A 26121-nucleotide genomic window follows, 5' to 3' on the forward strand; every position below is an offset into this window, starting at 1 on the left:
ATGAAATGTGGCATTTTCCCCTTTATTTACTCTCTCCCAAACTGACCATCACTTCACTTCTATCCTTGCAATCTCCCAACCAATCCAGGTGAGAGTCTAGAGAGGCCAACAACAAAGGAGATAGAAAGAAAGCAGGAAAATCACAAATCTGTGCTTCTAAAAATGGGTTCAGTAATAATCTCAGTGGGTTGAGGGGTGTTCTAAGCCAGTGGTTCTAAAAGTGTGGCTGGCCCCTCTACCAGCACGGCATGACTTGGGAGCTTGTTAGAAATTCTTAGCTTCAACCGAGACCCACTGAATCAGTAATTCTGGGAGTGAGGACCCGTGGTCTTGCGTTGTAACAAACGCTTCAGGCAATTCTGATGCATGCTAAAGTTTGAGAATCACTGTTTTGAAATACAAGATAAACTTGCCACATCTTAAAAAGTTAACTTCACCCAAAGCTTGGGATAAAAATTGTTAACTTCATTCAAAGTTTAGGATAAAAAAGTAGGTAATTTGAAAGATTACTCTCACACAGGTTTCTGGGTCATATATATGTATATGCAAGCAAAAACAGAACCCTTCTTCTCTGGTCCATCTTAAGATTTTTCATGAAACTCTAGTATAAAAAAACAATATGCAATGAATGATATGGAGTAAATGATCAGGAACTTTGGCACACACGTTAATGGGGTGTACATAGTATTAATGCTTCAGAAGCAAAAAGAATGAATAGGGAACTCTACTGTAGGGGGAGCAAACTTTTAATTTCACTGAACTGTAAATGCTAATTCACACAAATTAGAAAGTGTGATTTCTTTTTGATCTCGCGATAAAGGCCTTGATTCTGGTCACTTTATAAATTAAGTTTTTTAAAAACTCATTGATTATACCAAAAAGCAACGGTTCCCCAAACCTAGTTAAACTTTTAGCCATAACAATGCTTTATCAAACGTTTTGTTTACAAATACTTGTTTATGCATAGGTCCATTTTCACTGCTTTAAAATTCCCTAGTAACATAAAAGTACCAAATACTCTGTGTGTGTGTGTGTGTGTGTGTGTGTGCACGATTTTAGTGTGTAACTGCAATTACCTTTTTGAAGTGTGATACCTTAAAATCTACAAGTTCAAATGGGAATATGGATTGGAAGGCTGAGCACGCCTTAAGATTAATGGACGTGTAAGATATTGATGTAAATCTGGAACAACTTGAAGGGTGAGAGACACGGGTGGTTTCTGAGGCTCTCCAGAAATAACTTGACAGTCCTAAATACAACCAGTGGGCCAGTAGTAAGGAGTTATAATAAAGCTAAGCTGCAGAGACTTTCAACAAATAGATTTTGTCTGGAACAATAACTCCAACCGATTGATAGTGGCTGCCTCGAGTGCTAAATTCAGAAAGATTCTAAGGCTGATCATGGCTTAGGTAGTAAGTGTGCAGAGATCAAAGCAACAGGACCTAGAAAAGGTTATAGATGTCTCCATGACATCCTTTTATTTACCATCCTTTACTTAGAGCCTTAATTAAAATATGTGATTGGGAATTAGAAGGCCCATAATTTATTTTATAATCAGGAATAAAGTGAGAATTGACTCCAGTCACTCTTAACATAATATTGAAGAATCAATCATGTACTAATTAAAGTATGGTACTTCCATATGGTGAAACACTCACCATGGTCGTCCAAAAAAAAGGACACATATTTCCAGAACACACTATTAAATGAAAACAACAACAACAACAAAAAACCCCAAACGAAGTTGTAGAATGATGCTGAAGTCCCTCTTCTTACAAACAGGCTAGGCTTCAAAAACGAAAGGTCATTTCATAGAAGTCCAAAATAGTTAGGAGAAGTTTAAGCTTGCATCTTTCAGATACATTTCCATCAAATAGGAAGGTGAATTAGTCTTTCAATGCTTTCAAGTCAGACAGACACCTCTTCTTCGTGTTGACTTACAATGTAAATGAGCAGACTTCCAAAATGGACCAGTTCTGGCAAGACTTAAAAGTTTGGTGAGGTGAGGGTTCTTGGTCTTGATAAACTCTACAATTATTGTCGAGAACTGCTTACAGGTTAAAGTACTCTGCCTGCTGCCTTGTCAAGAATTCTGATATTGTTAAGTATTCGAAGGGCATAGAATCTATGAAATCATCTATGATTTGAGACACACTTCATCCTGATTATCTTTTAAGTTTGTTTGTTTATTTAGAGAGTGCACGCACAAGAAGGGGAGGGGCAGTGAGAGAGGGAGAGAGAATCCCAAGCAGGCTCTTTGCTGTCAGCATGGAGCCTGATGTGGGGCTTGATCCCATGAACTATGAGATCACGACCTGAGCCAAAATCAAGGGTCAGACACCCAACTGACTGAGCCACCCAGGCACCCCTTAAGTTCTGTTTTTAAAAAATATTTTAATTTACTTTTTAAAAGTAAGCTCTACACCCAACGTGGGGCTTGAATTCAAAACCCCAAAATCAAGAGTTGCATGTCCTGAGCCAGCCAGGCACCCCAATCATCTAAGTTCTTAAATCAAAGAAAGGCAGTACAGCACATGCATTTAGGAGTACAACACTACTAAATTTACAATACCTGAATAGTCATTGGATAGTAATGTGGGTTACACATATATGACAATGAGCCACAAGCTCAAATAATTCCATTTCATCACTAACTTTTCTTTTGCGAAGGATTTCAACTGCCTGGATCCTATGCTTTTCAGATGCAGCGATTCATTCCATCCTTCAGAATCATTTCTTTTGTTGAATACCTCATCTACATACACAACTTCAGTATTTTAATACTATTGCCACTTTTTATTTTCTCTACATTTGTTTATATCCTAAATTGCAATATTAACTGGTTTTGTCTTTATTGTATATGATAGGATTAAAATGTTTTAAAATACTTTGAAATTGTGCTTAGAGTAAATATACCACAGGTAAGAGGGCTGGAGGAAATTTTAAAAAGGTTCCTTAGTGTTTGAAGGTGGAAAGTGGTCACACATAAGGAGAAAGCAGATCATGCAGGGCTCTGGAAGCGATCTAAAGATTTAGGGATAAATCCTTATAGCAACTAGACATCTCTAAAGCATTTTAAGAAGGAAAGTAAAGAGAATGGGTTGATTTGGGAAGGGGAAAGGGAAGAGGCAGGGAAGAGTAGATATGGGAAAAGCAGTTAGGGAGCTTTTTTAGTAAGAGATAGCAATGTCTTAGATTAGCGTGGGAACATTATGAGTCCAGGCTTATACGCATTGAGTTTGATGTCTGTGATGTTTGTGTGAAACAGCTAAGTTAATGCAATGAAACATTTGAGTCTCGAATAAAAAAAAGTTTGTTCGAAGACCTGAGTCTTAATCACTAACACATTATAAAAATGAAAACTATGACAACAAAAAAGCATCATCCTTTTTACTGGCAAGCATTTAACTTTGACAGTAAAAGGTTAGGCCAATGGACCAGACATCCTTTTGATACCCTCCCCTCCTCGCTCCACCCCCATATAATAAACTGACTGAAATTTTTAGGAACCAGATATATTTATTAAATTTTCCAATAATGGCCTATAAGTGAAACACTATGCCATATCATTAGTAGTACTCTGGACATTTCCCCTCAATGATGCCCTTAATATAACCTGATAAACAATTTTTTCTAAAAAAAAATGTTGCCATTTTTAGTCACATATTTCTGTGAGTCTAGGCTCTCAGTATCCTGGCTAAGACAGAGAAGAGAAACAGATGCTGAACCTTTTACTCTGGTTCACTTCTCTTCAACTGAGCCCAATTTACTGAAACTGATATACCCAGTACAATGTCTACATCTGGGCCCATTAATCGTTAAGACAGGTAGAAAACTGGTGAATAATTTTACAGTAACTTAAATATGTTCATATTGAAAAATAAACATTTTGTAGCGTGGGATGCAAAATCTACATCAAGATAGAACACTAGATTTCAAGCAATTGGGAGCTTTGCCCTAGGACCCTCAGAATAACTTAGGGAATACATGTTGACACAATGTCTTCAGCTACTTCTTCTTCCTTGCTTTTCACCAGTTACAACTGCCACTCCCATGCAGTCTCACAGATAGCAATTCTTCATCTTTCTCCAGAGGTCCTGGGTACTTCCTTATAAAATATAATGTACACAAAACTTACAACCGGTTAATTTTCTGAACATAAATAAATCACCTCTCTCTAAGGACCTACCATATTTATTGTATTAATGTATTCTTTGCCCATATAATCTAAGACTGTTTCTATTTGTTCCTAACCACCCATTTCTATTCATTCTCAACAGCTAAATACATTTAATAGCAATTAAAAACCTTAGATATTGCAGTACTACATGCTATCTATTAGGGCAAAGGGGAAAGCTGAATCTATATTGTGTGTCAATTAGCAATGGAGAAAACCTTTGATCAAGGAGATCAGGTATGGCAGTGGGAAGGAAAAGTAGGTGAAGGGGATATGGAGGGAGGTGATATGATTAGGAGTTTTTCCAAACAGCAAGGCTCGATTCACTATGCATTGTGAAATCAATTTGATGAATTTCAACCTGCATTAAAACAACAATAATAACACTCAGAGAAAATATCAGAGTACATCATATGTAAGAAGAGTAAAAAAAAAAAAAAAAAAAAAAATCTGAAAAGCCACCGTAATAGAATATGCTAGGGGAGAGGAACTTGTAAAGGACTTCCTACGTGCCAAAACCACAGATTATTATAGTTAGTGCTGAAAACTATCCTGTTAAGTAGGCTCTTCCCAAGTTAAAGATGAGGAAAATTAGGCTCAGAGTAACTTCTTACCGAAGATCAAATGGCTAATGAACATCGGAGCTGACATTCTACACCACCTGGCTTATAGCACAGTCTTAGGTGGTCTAACTATGGAATTCTTAGGAGAAAGACAAATGGGTGACAAAGAACTAGTGAAATTGAGAAATTACTTCAAGAATTTGGCTTTCAATCCATCTACTTCGTTAGCCTCATGCACTATAGGGTGTCCTTCTCTAAAACACAGGAGCTACCGCTAGTGGCATTAGGACGCCACTGAGCAAAAGGGCACCAGGTTACATGTAACATACCAATTCTCATCAACTATTACTGTCAGCCAGCAACACTGTGTTAATAAGAATTATGAGGCTGGTTCAACAGGAGCAAGTAATATGATGGATTAGTAACGTCTATTATGGGTCAGACTGGCCTGTATTTGCTGCTACCCTTGGTAAAGTGCAATCAGAAAGGTGTACCACTTACTGCCTGTGAACACTGCTCTCCGTTTCTTCATCTCTAAAATGGCAATAGTAATGTCTATTTTATAGGATTATTGAAAACTAAATAAGAAATTAAGTATTAGAGTACCTAGTACATAATGAGAAATTAATAAATGTTCTTTAGAAGTTACTGTTGTCATTGGTATTGAACTAGGATAGTATCTGCTCCCATAAAATTTTCCCTCATAGAAATTAGAGTTCAACAGAGCGGTTAGGTTCAACAGTTAACCCTTGAACAATGAGGGGGTCAGAGGCACCTACCCTGCAGAGTCAAAAATCTGCAGTAATTTTTGACTTCCCCAAAACTTAACTACTAAAAGCCTACTGTTGGGGTGCCTGGGTGGCTCACCTGGTTAAGCATCACTCTTGATTTTGCCTCAGGCCATGATCTCTGTGGTTCCTGAGTTCAAGTCCCAAGTTGGGCTCTGAGCTGTCAGCATGGAGCCTGCTTGGGATTCTCTCTCTCTCTCTCTCTCTCTCTCTCTCTCTCTCCCCACCCCTCTTTTTGCCCCTCCCCTGCTCATGTTCTCTTTCTCTCTCTCAAAATGCTATTAAGAAAATCATAAGAGGGGCGCCTGGGTAGCTCAGTTGGTTAAGCGTCCGACTTCAGCTCAGGTCATGATCTCACAGTTTGTGAATTTGAGCCCTGCATTGGGCTCTGTGCTGACAGCCTGGAGCCTGGAGCTTGCCCCGAATTCCGGATCTTCCTCTCTCTCTGCCCCTCCCCCATTTTCTCTCTCTCAAAACTAAACATTAAAATAATTAAAAAAAAAGGGGAAAATCATAAGGAAGAGAAAATACATTTATGGTACTATATTGTATTAAAAATCTGCATTCGAATAGACTCACATGGTTCCAATCTGTGTTGTTCAAGGGTCAACTGTATGCTGAGAGAAACTAACACTTACTGAACAACTTTCCAAGTGTCAAGCACTGTATCAAACACAGAAAGTGGATTAAACAGCTTTATCCAGATTCATCTGGAACCCTGCCCCAATTCTATGGGAAAACCTACTTGTTTGAATTTGAAACCACTAACTCACAATCTTTTAGGGCCTAACTATAATAAACTAGAAACTGCCAATCCTTTAATAAGCAAATACAAAAAAGAAAGTATAAGACAGCAAAACATGAGGGTTGCATAGGTATCAATGAAAATATATGTCAGTAGGTTTTGCATGATACACCTTGCTTTTAAAATATCGAGTAGAGTAGGACAATCTATTGCATTATTTTCTTTCTAAGCCTCTCTCACCTTCTAAATCCTTTCACTGGGACCTCAGACTCCTGTTCCACACACAGATCCTCCCCACTTTCTTTACTGAATTTCCAGTCTCTCTTGAAGGACCTGACAGCACTCTCAAAGTGATGCTATTTCCCTCATATCCCACTTACATCAGAATCAAGGTAAGGTTTCCTCTTTGCTTCGTAAAACCATTTCCAAGCATTACTCTTTGCCTGTTTGTGAAACTCCCTGCTCCTGAGTTCATACCTTCTCCTCATAACTCTCAGCTACTAAATGCAGGACATTCTGCTTCATTAACAGAAAAATTCTGCACCTGATTCATGGTCTTCCGCTCCCATGTTATTCCCCCACATCTCCCAATTCAACCTCATCTAGATTTCTGGCACTTCTCTGAATCTTATTCACCAATATTCTTCTGTGTTAACTTTCCTATAGTTTACATTTCCTGGTCCATATCTTGTCTGTATTTTTAATGTTCTTATCCCTTGTCCTTTCTGGTGACACATGCCTGGCAAATCCCTAAGATCTACTTTCTTATGCTTGCAGTTAGGTTACTAAGCACTTGCTACTAGAGTAAAATCATACAACTGATCAGAAAGGTTCCACTAGCAATTCATACACAAACATACAAAATACGCAAAAATAAAGCTCATCTACAACCACAAAAAAAAAGGAAACTCTTGGCAAGTAATCCAATGGGAACATACACAGAAAGTACAAAAACTGAATTAAGCAAACAAACACCTGAGTAAAAAGAAGGCAGCACTATTTCTTCTTGGGAAGGCTATCTATAGTAATTTAGAGAATTATATGTTTGCAGGTCAGCATTGATCAAAATCTTTGTGAAATTTCAAAGCAATAATAAAATAGAAAAATAAAGGATAAAAAAAGGGGAAAGACTTCTTATGAATGAATTGGAAAGAAACAAATGATGGGTGATAGGCCTTATGAAATATTAAAATATAAAGTGTTAAAAATGGTATGGGGGTGCCTGGGTGGCTCTGTGGATTGAGTGACAGACTCTTGATTTTGGCTCAGGTCATGATCCCAGGATAGTAGGATCAAGCCCCATGTTGGGCTCCATGCTAAGTGTGGAGCCTACTTGAGATTCTCTCTCTCTACCTCCCTCCCCCCTCCCCGATTTGCACTCTCTCTCTTAGAAAAAAAAAAAGGCATGATATTGGATTAAAAACAGAAAATTAATGGAAGAGAGGAGAAATTCTGGAGACAGAACAAAGTGTTGTTTTTTTTTTTAAGTTTATTTATTTTGAGAGACAGAGCAAGCATGAGCAAGGAAGGGGCAGAGAGAGAGGGAGACAGAGAATCCCAAGCAGGCTCCATGCTGTTGTGGAGCCTGACACAGCGCATGACCCCACAAACTGAGAGATCAAGACCTGAGCCAAAACCAAGAGACTGATGCTTAACTGACTGAGCCACCCAGGCACCCCAGAACAAAACATTTTTTAAAAATTTAATATAAAACCAAGTAAAACACCATGCGGGAGGGAAAAAAGCATTGTTTAATATACAATATTGAATAAATTAAGTAATAATACCATGATAAATTCTTTAAAGTTTTTTAACCATCAATAACCACATATTAATTATAGTTGTAGAAAGATGACTTTTCCACCTACTGAAGCAATAGAAGAAAGTATAAATGATAAAGCAGATGAGGTCAACTACATAAAAATTTTAAACATACCAATAGAATTAAGATTAAAAAGCAACAATCTGGGTCAAATAGACAATAAAGATATACCTCATAGAACTAGGAATAAATTTAAAACAAACACTTGAGAAAATACCCAGAATCCCTTGTAGTTATAAAAATGCAAGACAAAATATTTCATAATTCTCAAGCAAGCAAAAATACATTAAATTGATCAAATCTAATACTGAAAGGATTATGAAGGAAGTCTTATGGTGTTGGTCACACCCCAGATTATTTTACCCTTCTCTCTGCTGGGTTATCAACTGGGGAAAAAGTAATTTGTTGTAGAACTGATCACCGTTTGACTTGTAAGTTCCATTCTAGAATATATAGCCCCACAAAATGACATATAAAAGAAAAAAAAAAGCTGTACCTAATTATCTGTATTAGCATCTTAGAAAGAGAATTACAAGAATTAATGACAGAAACAAAGTATACATTACCAGCACATGTTTATCGAACATTTATTACCATGCCAGAAGGCTGTGCCAAGTGCTTTAAATACATTATCTCATTTCACTCTTCAACGTTCTCAAGCGATTATCGTTAACTTTATTTTATAGATGAGAACTCTGAAATACTCAGACACTGAGTGACTGTCCAAAGTCTACAACTGCATAAGTGACAGGGTGAGGGTTTATACCAAAGCTATAGACTAAATTCATGCTCTTAGCTATAGAATATAGACTCTTTTAACAGAAAACCTAGACAAAAATATCTAAAGATTGGAAAATGATTAAGTAAACCATAGTGTAAAACCTGAAACAACTCTACAGTTATTAAAAGTAGCACATAAGGGAGATAACAGATGCAAGGAAAAGTTTTTATGAACTAGTACCAATCATAAAGAAACAACAAAAGCAATCCCCAGAATCTTGTTATATTGAAGTCATAGGAAAGGACAGAATTCCATTTATTTTATTCCTTTATTGTTTTATAGAAATGAACAGATTACAAACCTTCTGCATACAGTCGTTCTGCAAGAAAAACTGCATCTCGGTAAGCATAGTGGTTTAGTGCTTGCCATATAGCAGCCTGAAAGTAGAGGGAAAAGAACATAAGTACACAAATATACAGTTTCAAAGTAACGCCTAGTGAGCCTGACATATTGTAACCAAATCAATGACCCTAATTTAAGTAATAAAACAAAACCTCAATGTCCATAGTGCAAACTCCATGGCATGTTACACAAGGCTCTTCACAGTATGGCTCCTAACATACCTGAATTTACTCACTCAATTCTCCATGGACATTTAGGCCTCTGTGCCTTTTTTGTACTTCCTCTTCCCCCACAGAGGAATGGAGGCTCCCTCACATACCTCCTTTTACAAATTGCTCATCCTTACAGACCCAGCTTAATTAACATCTACTTCATGAAGGTTTCCTGGCTGATTCCTAACCTTTTTTTTTTTTTTTTTGGTAAACATATCTCTTCTAGTGGCGCACTCATATTTTGTTACAGTTATACGTTTATGGGTCTGCCCATCCCACTAAACTACACTGCTCTAAACTAACAACGGTGGTTTAAACAATTTTTCACGATATGCATGAAATGTCATCCTCCACAAAAACTTCCCCACCTATTTTTAAAAATTTTTATTAAAAATTAAAATAAATAAATAGTCTATTTTAGTGATTGTCCTAGGGTTTACAATACACATTTTTAAATTATCTGAATTTAAATTCAAATAACGTTATACAGAGCCACATGTAGTATAAAATCCTTGTAAAAGTACATAATCAATTCTTCTCTTCCACCCCCTGTGCTAGGTTTGTCATATATTTCAGTTTTCTATATAAAAGCAAAATACTTGAATACAAATTTTGTTTTAAAAAGTGGTTACTTCTTACAACAATAAAAAATGAGAAAAATGTAAAAAAAATTAAAAAAAATTTTTTTACTTGAGTGTGTGTACTAATGAGTTGGGGAGAGGGACATGGGGTTGGGGGGAGAGGGAGGGAGACAGAAAGAGAATCCCAAGCAGCCTCCATTGCTCTGACCCAGATCATGAGATCATGACCTGAGGTGAAATCAAGAGTCAGCCACTTAACTGACAGAGCCATCCAGATGCCTCTCCACCTATGACCTTTAAAGCAACCCTATTCTCACCCACCCAAGGAAGCATATTGGGAGACAAATGAACAAACTATAATAGCACTAATCTTTAATCTAGGTGAATATATTTTTCTTTTTCTAAAGTTATAAAACATAGCTATAAAGTATATAACAGCTAGAATGACATTTTAATTAATAATAAATGAAAACATTTAGACCCATGTACTCACTATCCAGCTCAAGAAATAGATATTACCAATATATTTGAAGCCCTCTCCCACAGGTGCTCATCAGTCACATAACCTCTCTGAAACCACCACTCTGAATTTTGTTAATCTTCAGGTTTTCTTTACAATTTTTATACATTTGTATGTATGTATCATCCTTAAGCAATGCAAACACTTTTCCCGGTTTCTGAATTTTTAAATAAATACAAGCATGTTGTATATATTATGCTATAATTTGCTTTGAAATCCAGTATTTAAAAAATTCATTCTCAATCTGTGTAGCTAGAATTCATTCATTTTGATTGCAGAATAAATAATATTTCCATTGTAAAAATACATCAAAATGCATTTTATCTATTTACAGTATATGAACATTTGGGTTATTTCTAGTTTTTTTCCAGTTATAATAATGCTGCAAAGAACATTCTTATATTTATCTCTTAGGGTACCTATTTAAGAATCTCTCCAAATTGGGATATATACTTAAGAATGAAATTATGGGGTTGTTGAGTTCATGTTCATACACAGGTTCATCTTTACTAGGTAATACAAATCATTTTCAAAGTGTGGGTTTAATTTACACTCCTACCAAAAACATATGACTACTCATTATTCCACATCTTTGTCTACACTATGTACTATCAAAAAAATTTTTATTGACTGATTGATTGTAATCTCTATCCCTCTCTCTACGTGGGGCTTGAACTCATGACCTTGACATCGAGTTGCAGGCTCTAATGATAGCCAGCCAGGTGCCCCCCAATTTCTTATTTTCACCAGTCTGACAGATGTAAAATGCTTATCTAGTGCCTTTAATTTGCATTTCTCTGAATATTGAAATGAGTTCAATGTGTTCAATAGTAATTTATTTCACGTTTATTGGTCTTCTGGCAAATGCCAATTCATGTGTCATTCATTTTTCTGTTAGATGATTTACCTTTTCTTACTATTTTATCCAGAATTTTTGAGAGCATTAAACCAGAGAGGTTTTTTTGTTGTTGAAGTTTTAGTGTATCATATAACACTAATTTTAAGTCTGTTATGTAAATTATGTATCTGTAAATTATGTGTTTACATATATTTATGTTTTGCCTAGCATTTTTAGGAGCACAACACCATAGGAGTTTCTTTTAATCTTTCTGGGTTTCTTTTTAACTTCTGGCCTATCACAAGATATAAAAGTCACCAATTGATTAAAAAAAATCATCAACTCACAAATTGAGATATCTTACAAGTGATCATGATACAACAGTGTTTATTTTTAGCCATGTATACAGCTCATAATTTGTTGAACAGTTTAATAGTTACAATAAAACCAGCATGGTGGGATTACCTAATGAAACCACTAGCTAACACTGTAACAGTAAAGCTAGATTACATTGTAACAAGTGATTAATATGCCTTGGCTATAGTACAATCTCAAATATTTGAATGAAAAAGCAAATGTTTACTAACATTTCTATGAGTATTATTAACTATAATTTTTTTTATTCAAAGTCCTAGTAGTAGTTGATGACTTACTCAGCCCAAGGGTGTAGTTTTCTATTTTCTCATGGGGTCTCTGGAGCCTCTTGTTTAAGCTTACTTTCTATACAGTCTAAATTTTTTAAAAAGTCTCAGGACTGTCTAATCTGACCATTTCCATCCAGGCACAAGGGAAAGGAAAAAGGTGGGAATTTAAATTTAATTCAAATTTAAATTTAATTTAAATTAATAATCCATACTATCACAGGCAGCATTTTTCCCTCTAACGTTACCGTTCTTAATCCAGTCATTTCCTACCACTTTGAGAACTATCTAAAACTGCTATTCAAAGTGTGGTCCTTGGAGCAACAACACTAATATCTTCTGGAAGTTTTCTAGAAGTGTGGAATCTCAGACCCAATCCTAAACCTACTAAATCAGAATCAGCATTTTAACAAGATCCCCGGGTGATTTATAGGCGTATTAAAGTTTGAAAAGGACTGATCTAAAAAAGATTTATTCTAATTAAAAATATCCCTGCTCAGCAGATTCCCCAAAGTCAAAGAGGCTGTCTCATCTGTTAATTCAAGATGTTATGAATAAAATACTTTCTAATCCTTCAGGCCATGGCCCTTAGCTTTAAAAGAAAGGCTTGAGTTACTCAAGTTCCAAAACCTCTTGTTTGTAGGTCTTCATGTTCCTTCTTGACCCTAATCCATTTCTTATACCTAATAAAACAGCCTACATATTAATAGAAATGAATCACAATATCACCTCCTTTCATAATCCACCCAAATTAGTTGCACTACAAAGAAATCTCCCTCTGGTCTAAAACGTACCATCTCGGGGCGCCTGGGTGGCGCAGTCGGTTAAGCGTCCGACTTCAGCCAGGTCACGATCTCGCGGTCCGTGAGTTCGAGCCCCGCGTCAGGCTCTGGGCTGATGGCTCGGAGCCTGGAGCCTGTTTCCGATTCTGTGTCTCCCTCTCTCTCTGCCCCTCCCCCATTCATGCTCTGTCTCTCTCTGTCCCAAAATAAATAAAAAACGTTGAAAAAAAAAAAATTTTTAAAACGTACCATCTCATTCTCCCTCAAAGATTTTCAGAAGTAGTCGGCATAACCAAAGGATCCCAACAGTATACATAAAAAATAAGAGAAATCCTAGAATTTTCAGATACTTATAGACTCTGTACTGAAGATAATTTGCTGTCCCAAAGCCTGACTGACCACCCCTACTCATAATTTCCAGAAGGCAAAAGGGTTCATGCAATTGTAATTTTGCCACACTTCAGTTCTCTGCTGGCTGCCACATATGCTTGTTTCCATATGAATTAATCACACAGTGCCCCTCAATCTCATAGAAAGGAATACTTAAAAACTGAAATATCATACTACACTAAAAAAACTCATTAGCAATTGGAGGGTCCTCTCTATTACTTGGGAAGCAAAATAGATGGGAAGAGAAAAAAGAGAAGGCCGTGAATACCAATGGGATCTGCAAAGGAGCGCTGTTATATCCCTGTATGATTCTTCCCCAGTCAGAGCCACCTAAATAAAGAAGATACCAAAGACAAGCTGTGCTGAAACAGCCAGAACCCCCAATAAAAATGTTGCATATTGCTGCTAACAATTCTTCCACGTACCATTAACCAAGGATCTGAGGTTCCTACTCCTTATTACTCCTTGACTTTATTTCTGGTAACATTTGCCTGTGATGGGTATCAACAACAGCCTCAGCTATTTAGAGTACAAAGGTAGACTATGATTGTGTGAGGAAATTTTTTTTTTTTTTTTTTTTAACTGATTCCAGCATGACTTACTATGACTGAAAACCAATAGTGGGGGAGGGGGGTAGTGGTGTCTTTTTTAACTTTTCTGAAGAGTTCTAGTACTCATTCATTCAATAAATATTCATTGAGTGCCTATTATGTGCCAGGCACTGAAGTCTCTATCTATAGTAATTAACAGTTTCTGTTCTCATGGAGTACCTTTTAGAGCTACTTCTGTCTAGATCAGTGGCTACCAATCCTTGCTTGACAATGCTCTACCTCAAACCCACTGCATCACAATCCCTGGACGCTGGGACTGAGTTTAGATGTCTTTACTTTGAAACCTTTTCACTGGTAAGCATTCAGGGCTCAGAATCATTCTTCTACTTTTCTAGATAAGTAGCTCTCCTTCCTTTTACAGAACCCTCTTATGTAAAAACTTATAAAAGCTATGGACCTCTTTTCCAGAAAAAAGCACATGTACATATATATACAGAAAATCTGTGTACAATGTTAGGGGTTCACAGAAATCCTGGTTCATTAAGTATCACTGGTCCAGCTGATGAGAGACAGTATTAGAGCCTGATATATCATAGGTTTCAATAAATAGTTGTAGAACTGAATTAAATACTTAAAAGGAAGGAGAAGACAAGTTACTAAGCTAGAAAGGTACTTTCCTCCGCACACACCAGGGTCCTCCACCAGGGGCACCGCTGCAGCCAGGAGTAGGAGAGGTGCTTGAAACGCAAAACAACTTTATCACACAAGGTCAAGGATGTTGGGTTGAGTGTAGATGAAATAATGAATGTACTGGTAAATCAATCTGGGTACATTATCAATTTAAGCAATTCGAATGGGCTGGCTAGTGTCTAACCATCATTTATAGAACCGCACCTAAAGAACAGTATCTAGAAGCTTTCCCCTCTTTTCTAGTCCCATTCTGTTAACAATCTTCTTTCAACTCTTAGCCTTCTACGTGGTCTTCCTGTCTGTAAGCTGTAGGTAATCCATTCTGTCCCAGAGTTACATTCTTCAAACATAAATATCATCACTGCTAAACGATGATCGCTCTCGAGAGACCTGGGTTCAAATCCATGTTCCGTGACTTCTTAGTTCTGTGTCTTGGGCAAGTAACAATGTCTCAAGTCTCTTGTTTTAAAACATAAGAGTCCATAATGGTTAATATGTACATAATGCTACATAAAGTACATAATGGCTCCTAGTACATACCTAATAATTACTCAAATTTTAGCCGTGCCATCAACATTATCATCGTGTCTTCCTCCCTAATCAAAGCTTTCTAATGTGTTTTTAAAAGTTTATTTATTTAAGCAATCTGTATACCCAACTTGGGAGTTCAAACCCATGACCCCAAGATCAAGAGCTGCATGCTCTACCGACTGAGCCAGCCAGGCACCCCTGTGCTTTTGATTTTTTTTTTTAATCAAACAATTGAGAAGGTAACCCTTCCAACAAAAATAGGTGGCACTGGCAAGGAGTGAATATAAGAGCAGGTTTTAAACATGCTACAGGCTCTCTGCTATCTGGCCTACATCTCCTCTGTACTATGACACAGAAAAGACATACGTAAAAGGTAATGTGACAAACTATGAGTGTTTTCCTCAGAGAACTTCAACATTTGCACGGTGGAAGAACTCAAAAAAACGTCATTCAGAAAACAACAGGCTAAAGGGTGTTCAAATCTAATTTGATTCAATTATTTGACTGTTTAATATAACCTCCAGCTTCAATCCATGGCCGATGAAACCTAACTCTAACCCTCTGACACTTGCTAATCAAGATATCCAAGTCACTTCTCTGACCTTCAGTTTTAATCATCTGTAAAATAAGTACAAAAAACACTACCTTTGAGATAAATCTAGCACAGTACTTGGCTGAATTCTAAACCTCCATAAGAACTTATCTGTCCCTCTGGTGTTCTACCAGACCATCCCATGACCTAGGGTTCTGGAACCGTGCATATAGGTATATGTCAAAATGATACTCATTTAAATTAGGCAACTGCAATGGTGATGAAAGGAAGAAACTCAATGAAACATTTACTTTCTAAGGCAGACCTGTCCCCCCCCCCCCTTTTTAAGTTTATTTTGAGAGAGTGTGTGTGCAAGTGGAGGGGCAGAAAGAGGGAAAGAGAGAATCTCAAATAGGCTCCACACCCACCATGCATGGAGCTGATGTGCGGGGCTTGATTCCATGACCATGAGATCATGATCTGAGCCGACACCAAGAGTTGGACACTCAACCGACTGAGCCACCTAGGCGCCCCCCACCATTACTTTTAATAGTGTCTTATTTGTCTTCCCTGAATTCTTTCCCACCTTGTGATCCATTTTCTCTCTGTGAGCTTTTCACAAATCAGATCTGATCATATTATCCTCTCACTTAAGATCTTTCTCTGGCTTCTCATTGTCCTTAATGACAAAAATCCAAACCACCAAACCAGGGAGGATGGTATAGTCCATGCTTACCTCTCCAATTCCTCTTGTATCATGTTTTCTTACGCAGTGTTAGGACAATGGCTTTCTTTCAACTCCTCAAACCTACCATGTTACCTTCCTGCCACAGGCCCTTTAAACATATACATAGTTCACTTTACCTGGTACCTTCCTCCAAACTATGCATATTCGAGTCATTCTTTGGACTTCTTTCTCAGGGAACACTTTTTTGGGGGAGCTCTGATGAGGTCAGGCATTCCTATTACACACTTTTATAGCACTAAGTACCTTTCCTTTGTAATACTTCTCACTGCTGTAATTTTACATAAATAAATATGTCTTCCTCACTATAAACTGCAGAAAGGTAGAGACTACTTCCGGTTTTGCTCATTATTAGATTCCCAGCATCTATTATGTACTTTTTAAGCAAGGGCTTAACTAATGGATGTTGAATGAATAAACAACTGATCTTTGATTTCTGCCAGTCCTCCTACTGGTAGTATCTTATGTTAGTCTTAGCTTTAAGGTTCTCTGTATTCATATACAGTTGACCCTTGAACAGCATGGGTTTGAACTGCATGGGTCCACTTACATGTGGATTTTTTTCAATAAATACAATATACTACTAAAAATGTATCTTCTCTTCCTTATGATTTTCTTGGTAACATTTTCTTTTCTCTAGCTCGCTGTATTATAAGAACACGTATATAATACGTATACAAAATATGTGTTAATCAACTGTTTATGTTATTGGCAAGGCTTCTAGGCAACAGTAGGCTGAGAGTAGCTAAGTTTTTGAGGAGTCAAAAGTTATGTTTGGATTTTTCCACTACATAGGGGTCAGTGCCCCTAACTCCTGCCTTGTTCAAGGGTCAACTGTAAGTCCGATAGGTAAGAATCTCTGGAAATCTCTACTGAAAGAAACTCTGTGGCACACAATTATTATTTTGTGATACAAATAATTACCACCTAATTACTCTTTTACAAAATATGGAGATTTCCTAAGAACCAACTTGTTTAATTTTGTTGTAAATGAAAGAACATGGGGAGTAGAAACAATATACTCAGGATTAATTTTGGAGGCATGTGTTCAAATTTGTGTGCCAGCACTTCCAAGAGTGTGACTTGGAAGCCTCAATCTCCTCATCTGGAAAACAGCTCTATTTCTTAGATTGTGTGGATTAAATGACATGATACATATACAGTGCTCCTAGTATACGGACTAGCACATAGTAGACACTAAAAACCTCCTCCTTTCCTGTCTTCCAATATAAACAAACTCAATAAAGACACAGTTTCCATTATTATAACATCTCCCAACATATCTGCCACAATTGCTTATTTTGTTAATATATAAGCCACAAAAGACCCAAATGATTCACCAGCTCACTCAGTAGTACTGATCACCAGGAAAATTTGACACACATATGGCCATATACTATGGCCATAAAGTCCTGGAACTTTGCTTTTTTTTCCTGTCTTTTCAATATTAAATGAACAAGAGAAAAAGTATCATAATCAAGGATTCTATCCATTTCTGATATAAAATCAAGCTTTGCTCAGAAGAATATAATTTATTACCAATTCTTTTTAAAAAATTTTTTTAATGTTTGAGAGAGCGCGCGAGCGAGCAAGCTGGAGAGGGACAAAAAGAGAGGGAGACACAGAATCCAAAGACAGGCTCCCGGCTCTGAGCTAGCTGTCAGCACAGAGCCCAACACGGGGCTCGAACTCACGAACAGTGAGATCATGACCTGAGCCGAAGTTGGACGCTTAACCGACTGAGCCACCCAAGCGCCCCTGTTACCAATTAAGAAGGTGAGAAAGTGATAGTAAAGGCATCCAACTCAAACTCTCATATACCCCATAAAATTTGCCACTTGGAGAATCCCACATATAGCTTCTATCACCACTCTGCTCAAGCACCTCTAAGTTCCTCAGTGATGGTGTCTCTTTGGTAGGAAATAGGGAGGAAATGGGCTATTTTCTAAGGCACTACAGATTAGGAGCTTATGAAGAGCAGGGTTAAGATCAGCCCCCTGGCTAGTCATCTACTTTGGCCCAACTGCTGGTGTGGACCTGTCCCCAAAAGAATATCATTCAGTGCATCATCTCAGGACTTCTACAAATTAAAGCCAGATGGATGAATGCTGCTAACAGGGAGACAAACAGCAACACCACACCCATCCTCAAAAAAAAAAAAAAAAGTTTAAAAGAGAATTCCTACCGAATTCTAGGTTAGTCCTAGGTTAGGACCTAGGTTAGTCCTAGGTTGCATTAATTTAAAAGAGGAATCAACAGCACAAAATGGCAAAATTCTTTCCTTGCTTGTTCTTAAACGTAATATTTTTAAAAATATAAACAAACCTCTGTAACTGTACAACTAATTCAGACCTAAATGTGACCACATAAATTATTTTGTTTTATTCTTGTTTTTGTCAAAAAAGAAGATAGCTGCCTTTTTTTTTTTTGAACCATAAAAGAAATGGATAATAAAAGCTTCAGACAATATAAGGAAGTATAAGGGGGAAAAAATCACTGTGGAATTTTCCTGTTATACATTAAAATCTTATTTTTAGAACTTTAATTTAGTTTAGGTCTATATCAGTGGTTTTCCATCTGGGTGATTTTTGCCCCTCAAGGGATATTTAGTAATTCTCAGTGGGGGGCATTTTTGATTGTCACAAATGGAGGGGGCACCTAGTGGGTGGAGGCCAGGGATGCTGCAGAACACTCTACAATACATAGGACAGGGTCCCCCACAACAAAGAATTAGTTTGCCCCAAACATCAATAGTACCAAGAATGAGAAACTCAGGTGTATGTTACCATGTAACTGGATTATTTTACTAGCCCATATGTCTCCCTAACTCTCGTCTTGTCCCTCCTTGCCAACAGCACCAGATTAATCTTCCCAAAGCAGTGCTTTCATTAGAAGTCTTCTGTTCAAGGGGCGCCTGGGTGGCTCAGTCGGTTAAGCCGCTGACTTCGGCTCAGGTCATGATCTCGCGGTCAGTGAGTTCAAGCCCTGTGTTGGGCTCTGTGCTGACAGCTCAGAGCCTGAAGCCTGTTTCAGATTCTGTGTCTCCCTCTCTCTGACCCTCCCCCATTCATGCTCTGTCTCTCTCTGTCTCAAAAATAAACGTTAAAAAAGAAGTCTTCTGTTCAAAAACGTATAATGGCTATTACCAATGCCTTAAACCCCTCAATCTGGATGTTAAGTCCCCTATAATCTGATTCTACCTGGCTAGCAAAACCTTATCTCTTCCTGCTCTCAATTCCCATTCCAACCAAAACTATAATATTTTATGGTTGTTTTGTTCCTAAACACCATTCTCAATTTTAGGCTTTTGCTCGTGCTATTCCAGGCTAAAACCATTTTTTCCCTTCTTTTTTACCAATCCAAACACTTCCCATCTTCTAAAGCTTTAAGTTCCACTCCATCAAGAAACACCATTTTTCCAGTCTACAAGGATCTGTTTACTGAATTTCTTTATTATTATCTGTGCAATCAAATACATACTAACTTGTAACATTATCCAATTGTTCCTGTTAAACATTCTTAGCTTCCCAACAAGACTAGATCCCTCAAAAGATTAGAGGTTTTTTTCTCCATATTTCTACTGGTTGGCTTCACAAATATCTCCAACTCATTTTGTTCAAAACAGATTGTCAGGGCACCTGGGTGGCTCAATTGGTTAAGTGTCGGACTCTTGACTTCCGCTCAGGTCATGATCTCACAGTTCATGAGACCAAACCCCGAGTCAGGTTCCTCAATGATGGCACGAAACCTGCTTGGGATTCTCTCTCCCTCTCCCTCTGCCCCTCCCCTGCTCTCTCTCTCTCGCTCTCAAAATCAATGCTGTTAAAAAAAACAAAAACAGGTTAATTATCCTCCTTCAGATTTGTCCCCCCTCACAGGATTCTTCATTTATTAAATGGCACCACCAAAATGAAATCCAGGCAGCAGTCTTGATCCCCACCCTCTCCCATTCAATCAGTCTCCATGTCTCATTGGTTCTACCTCCAAAACACCTCTTGAATTTATCAATCTCTTTCCTACTCCACTACTACCACTTTGGTCTAGGTTACTTTCATCCTAAGCCTACTTTTTAAGTTTTTATTTATTTTGAGAGAGAGAGAGAGAGAGAGAGAGAGAGAGAGAGAGAGAATGAATCCCAAGCAGGCTCTGTGCTATCAGCGCAAAGCCCCATGTAGGGCTCCATCTCACAAACCATGCGATCACGACATGAGGTGAAATCAAGAGTCAGACGCTTAACCGACTGAGCCACCCAGGCGCCCCTAAGATATTTTATTCTTGCCTCCTTCTTCCATTACATTTCACATATAGTAGCCAAGAGATCTAACATCTATATCAAGCCAACCTTCTTCTGAAAATCCTTCAATGACTCCCCACACACTTAGAATGAAAACTGAACTCCTTATAATGGTTTTCCATTAATACACAACTCCAGTCACATTGGCCTTCTTTCAGTTATTTCAGTGCCAAGTGCTGCTATGTCTTAGGGACTTTGCACATACTGTTTTCTCCTTCTGTTATGCTCTTCAAATTACTGTTTCCTTCTCAACCTTCAGATCCCAGCTTCAATGTTATTTGCTCAAAAAAGACCTTCCTGACACTATTTTTAGAGAAGATTTTAGGATGTCTTTCATACTCTTCTGTGCTTGGTACATAGCAGGTACATAACATTCTTTCCAATTTGATTTTTTCGTTGAGGCTGCTTAACTTTTTGCTATTCTCTAGTACCTCTTTTGGTGGTTCAATTGCAAACCTGACACCTGGGCTTAGGTCAAGTCCCTCATTAGGTCTCTCTCCTCACACCCTGTTTATAGTGCCCTTATCAGTTTGTAATTACAAATTTGTGATTATTTGCCTAATGCTTTCTCTATATAAACAGCATAAACACAAAAAGGGCTATATCAGAACACTAGTCCATAAAGAAATGAAATTATTATATATGTTTGCAATGACCTCCTCCTCCACCCACATTCCCCAAAGCTTATTCTCCCAGTTCAGGTATGATGTAGCACTGCCTTCAAGATACTATACTGTCTATAAATATAAGGTATTTTCCCATTTGCCAAAAGAAAACTTCATAAATGTGTTTCAGCTGGCTTAAGTATATGTTTTTTGAATGAAGATCAAATAGTCAAATGCCTATTGCTTTATCAATTTAGTTACACATACATATTTCTCAAATGACAAAATTTATTTAGGAATTTCATCTTTTTCTATTCTCATCGAACAGAACAATTTTATGGAAACTGTTCACATCTATCTTTGATATCAAAAAGCCATTTTTTTCATCTAACACAACCTTCCTGAATATACATTTAATTCTAAGTTATTTGAAATATGGTACCCTTTGAATCCATGCTAGATGCTATCCCAGTATATCTTATTCCAAGCCCAAAGTATTCCTTCACTATCTGAATGATCTCTAAAACAATATCATATGTATAGTATCCACTTAGTACACTGCTTATTAAGGCGATTTTTACAAAGCTTGTTTACAACTTCACACTTCCATGAAGTTCTACCCCCAGGAAAAACTGATAAATCCATTAAAATGTCTTTGCTTTTTTTTAAATCCATTTCATCAGGTGAATTTTATAAATATCCAAATTGACACTGATTGAAATCATTTAGGCTGTGTGTCTTCCCCCAAACAATTAAAAATAAAATAATTGACAGAATTTCTGCCTCATAACAGGAGAGTCTTTTGTAAAGACTCAAATATAAAGTTTTTCTATGAGAGACAATTTGGAGGAGGAGCTAATATTTAGGCTGACGCAACTTATCAGACTGGCTATTCCGTGTCAAAAGTTTAAAGAAAAAAAAAGCAAACAGTTGTTCATCTTTCCTCTCAACTTTTTCCTAAGCCTGGTAATATCATGATGCCCCAAACAACTCCCCAACTTACTCGTTCCTTTACAAGTACATGCAATTACTTATCATAGTTAAAAAAAACAATAGTATCTATCTGTCCTATTTTCTCCTTAGTGATTCTTTCCCATGTTCAGCCCTATCCCTAATCAGTTGATCATCATCATCATCGTAGCTAAAGTTGCTTGTTTCTCCCACTGCCAGACCCCTTACTGAAGGGCTTCTTCTACTATAAATTACAACCAAAATTCTCACCTAGCCCTATCCTAAAACTTCTAACCACAGTCCCCAAATCTAATGGACAAAGGTGGTATGGGGGAAGAAAAATGGGACAAATTTGACTTTTAAGGCTCAAAAAGACCTAAGAGCATTACCACTAAGAGTACTGTAAGGAAAAAGAGGGAACTTGATGGGTACCATCTAGGAACGGGCTACATAGTCTTTTCTTCTCCATGTTTTTATACAAGTTGAAATTGTTATTAAATAGTGGCTATAGGCTAGCATTGAGAGTAGTTTATCAATTGAGAAAATTGGGGGTCCAGAGGAGGCAAATGTATCATTAATGAAGACAAAATTACATACAAAACATGAAACAGAAATTAAACAACTTGAGTGATATACTTGTTCATTTAAGGTACAGGTAACTTTTGGGGCACCTGGGTGCCTCTTGCTGTCAGGGTCATCCTCCATGATAGGCGTGGAGGCTACTTAATAACAACAACAACAAAAGATACAGATAACTTCTAATTTAATGTTAGGCCTAAAAAAAAACAAAAAACAAAAAACAAAAAAACTTAAAAGGGACTCTACCAGTAAGAGGAATTTGTTTGAAAAGAAATAGCTTTGGAAGCATGGATACAATTACAAACAGGTAAATTTCCTAAGACAGAATTCCACATTATATTGGTTCAAATACTAATAGTTGCTATATGTAAAAGAAGCAAACTGGAAGATACTTGTATTTCATTCCGGGAAGAAAAATTAAAGGAAATATGGAAGCAGTGATGTATTAAAATATTTATTATTTGGTCACAGGCCTATTAAGGGTAATGTGAAGTAATTTCTAAAATTGATTTGCTTTGTAACTTCAAAAAAAAAAAAAAAAGTCCATAACTCAATGACAGCACTTGATAGAGGTCAACTCTTCTATTCAAGTCAAAGATCCTATGGTGAGCTGAAAGTCTCCCAGACCTGGTCCATCAGTAACGGACAAAAGATTCAGTTTCTTGAGATGGCAGGGGGAAAATGACTGGCACTGCATCACACTTCAAATCCAATAGGGTTTCTCCCGTGCCAACAGAGCACTGTGCGTCAAAGCATACCTTGGTGTCGTAAGGACAGCGAAATGGATGTAAAAACCCTTATTTCTCTTTCATTTCCTGAACGCACTATCAACATGCACAAAACACTCCTGATCCCCATCACACTGGTCACGGGGAAAAAAAAAAAACAAAACACCCAGATTTGCCGTTTCCACCCCTTCCCCTCGTATAGGTGCTTGCCCCTCAGCGCTGGGCCTCGGGAGTTCTCTTCCCAGATCATTGTCCAGTGGGAAATTCACTGAGCGAGGAAAGCAACGTGGGCTATAGGACGTCTGTTACCAAAACAGAAATTAGTATTAAAAATACCGATCTTATCGGCCCTCCGCCCTCTCACATAAAACAAAAACAAAACCGAACACCACCACCCCCACCACCCCCACCCCGCCAACTTGCCCCACCATTACGAAGATCATACAAGCTCTGATCAAACATGATTCCCAATCATCCCGGGGCAAGGGAGCACCTGGGGCGAGTTTTCGGCCCCTGGTCTCTCACCCCGGCCGGGGGGGCCAGGCCCCTGGACTGACAGGAGGGGCTGGCCCCACCGTGGCCCGGCGGTGGACAGAGGCATTATCGCCGAACCCCGCTCGCACCCGGGGTGGAAGCAAGGCAGGACCAGAGGCAACGCGGGTAAGGTTGCGGGCGAGGCCTCCGAGCCGACGCGGAGACAGGCAGGACCCGGCAGCAGGGGAGGCGGGAGAAGCTGCCGGGCCTAGGCCGCACCAGGCCGCGGAGTGGCCGTACGCGGCTTCCCGGCCGAGGCTTCGAGCCAAGCCTCGGCGAGCGGGGTTATCATTACCTGGACGGGTTCCTGCAGCACCGTCATCCTTGAGGCTCAGGCCCACTTTCTGCAGTGCCTCAGGCCCCCCCCGTAGCGGCTCCGGCCCGGCCAGCCCCGGCTCATTTAAACTCACCAGCGACCGTTACCGGGGGATGGGGGAGGCCGAGCGATTGCCGAGTACCTCCGAGTGGGACACGGAAATACCCGAAGTGGTGAGATCCGCGCGGGAGCCAGACGGAAAAGCCCGAAGGGGACCGGAAATGCCCGAGGCCGATCGGCTGAGGAGGAGACCGTTGCCGGAAATTGTCGAGGATTCCCGGGGACTACCGAGTCCGATCCAGGGCGGAGTTTTCCCCTCTCGGCCACGCCTTCACTCACGCACGCCACGCCCAATCGGCCACCCTAGGCTGAGCCACGCCCAATTGGCGACAGCGGGTTGGGCGTGGCTTACCGGAGCGGGCGGGGAGCGTTACGTGGCCGGACTACCGCCTCCACTCGCCACTGAACCTCTCCGGATCAATTGAGGCGCGGTAGTTTGAGGAGAGGGTAAAACACGAGAGTTTGGGGCTGACTTTAATTAATCAAGAAGTATTTGTTGAGCTTAGTTCATTTATCATTCCAGAAGTACCTATTCAGGGCTCAAGGAAAATAGGAAATTTGGAAGGATTGCCAGGCTTCAAAGACTGGTAAGGACATGGGCTGTCCACCTTGAAGAGATTACGGTCTCTTTAAGGGAAAGACAATGTAACAGACTGCTACGTTATGTGGTGCCCATTGTAAGCGACGTAAAAATTCAGAAGAGAGGGAAATAAATTGGGATTAAGATGAGAAAAGTTTCAGGGAAGGAAAAAGGGAGACTTAAACTGGACTCTGAAGGATAGGTGGAATTAGAAGAAGAGTGTCAAGTGAAGGGAAGCAGAAATGAGATCAGTCTGGTAAGAGTTAAGGCATTAACTGGAAATAGTTACATAGATGACCAGATCATGGAAATTGTTATTCCTGATAGGAGAGGCATTAGGCGTATTGGGAAATCTAGAGGCTGGATTTTGAATGTCATCTCTGGCACCAACTAGTTTTAGATCCTCAGGCAAGTCACATTTCTGAATTTGTATTTCCTTAGTCTGAAAATAATGATTAAAAGAATTAAATGGATTGATGTATGTGGTTGTGTCTGACGCACACAGTAGGCTCTCTCAAGTTTCCTTCCTGCTCCCTCTCCCCCCAAAACGTGTGAACCAGGGAACTATTAACATTTTGTTTTTTGATAGATGATGAAAGCAGTTTCTGAAAGTTGATTGTCTAATCAGGACATCTCTATGCTAGATGTGGAACTCATGGTATAGTCTATGATGTGGGAATTTCCCTTTCTGGTTCTCACATTTTATGCAGATGAAACAGGTTAGAATGGATTCCTTCCTTCCTTCAGGTGATGTTGAAGGGAGGGTTTTTTTGTTTTTCAATACTAGTTAACAGAGCTATATCTGTCACCACCAACCATCTCTAGTAACTGCTTATTTGTAGCACCATAAAGGGTAAGTGCCAAGGAGATCTTCTGCCCTGTGCCCTGTTTTTATTTTTTGTTTGTTTTTAGCAGGATTATGAGTCGTCTACACTGTCCAACTGCTTAGTCACTAGCTATTTAAAGCTATTTAAAATCAAGTGAATTAAAAATGAAAATTTTCAGACACCCTAGTCACATTCCAAGAATTCAATAGACACACGTGGCTAGTGGCTCCCATACTGGGTAGCACAGATATAGAATATTACTGTCAGTGGCTTGACTGGGGCTGGAGATCCAAAATGGCCTCACTCACGTTTGGGGCCTTGGTGCTTGCTGTTGCCTGTGCCCCTCAGTTCTCCACATCTCCACATGACTTGTGTCTCAGCGTTGGCCTCTCATCAGTCGGTAGGCTAGCCCCATT

At 38.7% G+C, this 26121-nt stretch overlaps 1 protein-coding gene across 1 annotated transcript in view; it reads right to left on the bottom strand.

The window, feature by feature from the left end:
• The window catches only part of LOC115500317 (cell division cycle protein 27 homolog), a gene marked incomplete at its 3' end in the record, with an annotated part of 58932 nt that extends 34395 nt beyond the window's left edge, over positions 1–24537 (bottom strand). Inside the window, 2 exon segments of the mRNA XM_030294615.3 lie at positions 9178–9253; positions 24218–24537. Of these exon segments, the coding sequence (XP_030150475.3) occupies positions 9178–9253; positions 24218–24244 (103 nt within the window).
• Between the last annotated feature and the right edge of the window lie 1584 nt (positions 24538–26121).

This window comes from Lynx canadensis, chromosome E1 (genome assembly GCF_007474595.2).
Source record: "Lynx canadensis isolate LIC74 chromosome E1, mLynCan4.pri.v2, whole genome shotgun sequence".
NCBI classification, from domain to species: Eukaryota; Metazoa; Chordata; class Mammalia; order Carnivora; family Felidae; genus Lynx; species Lynx canadensis.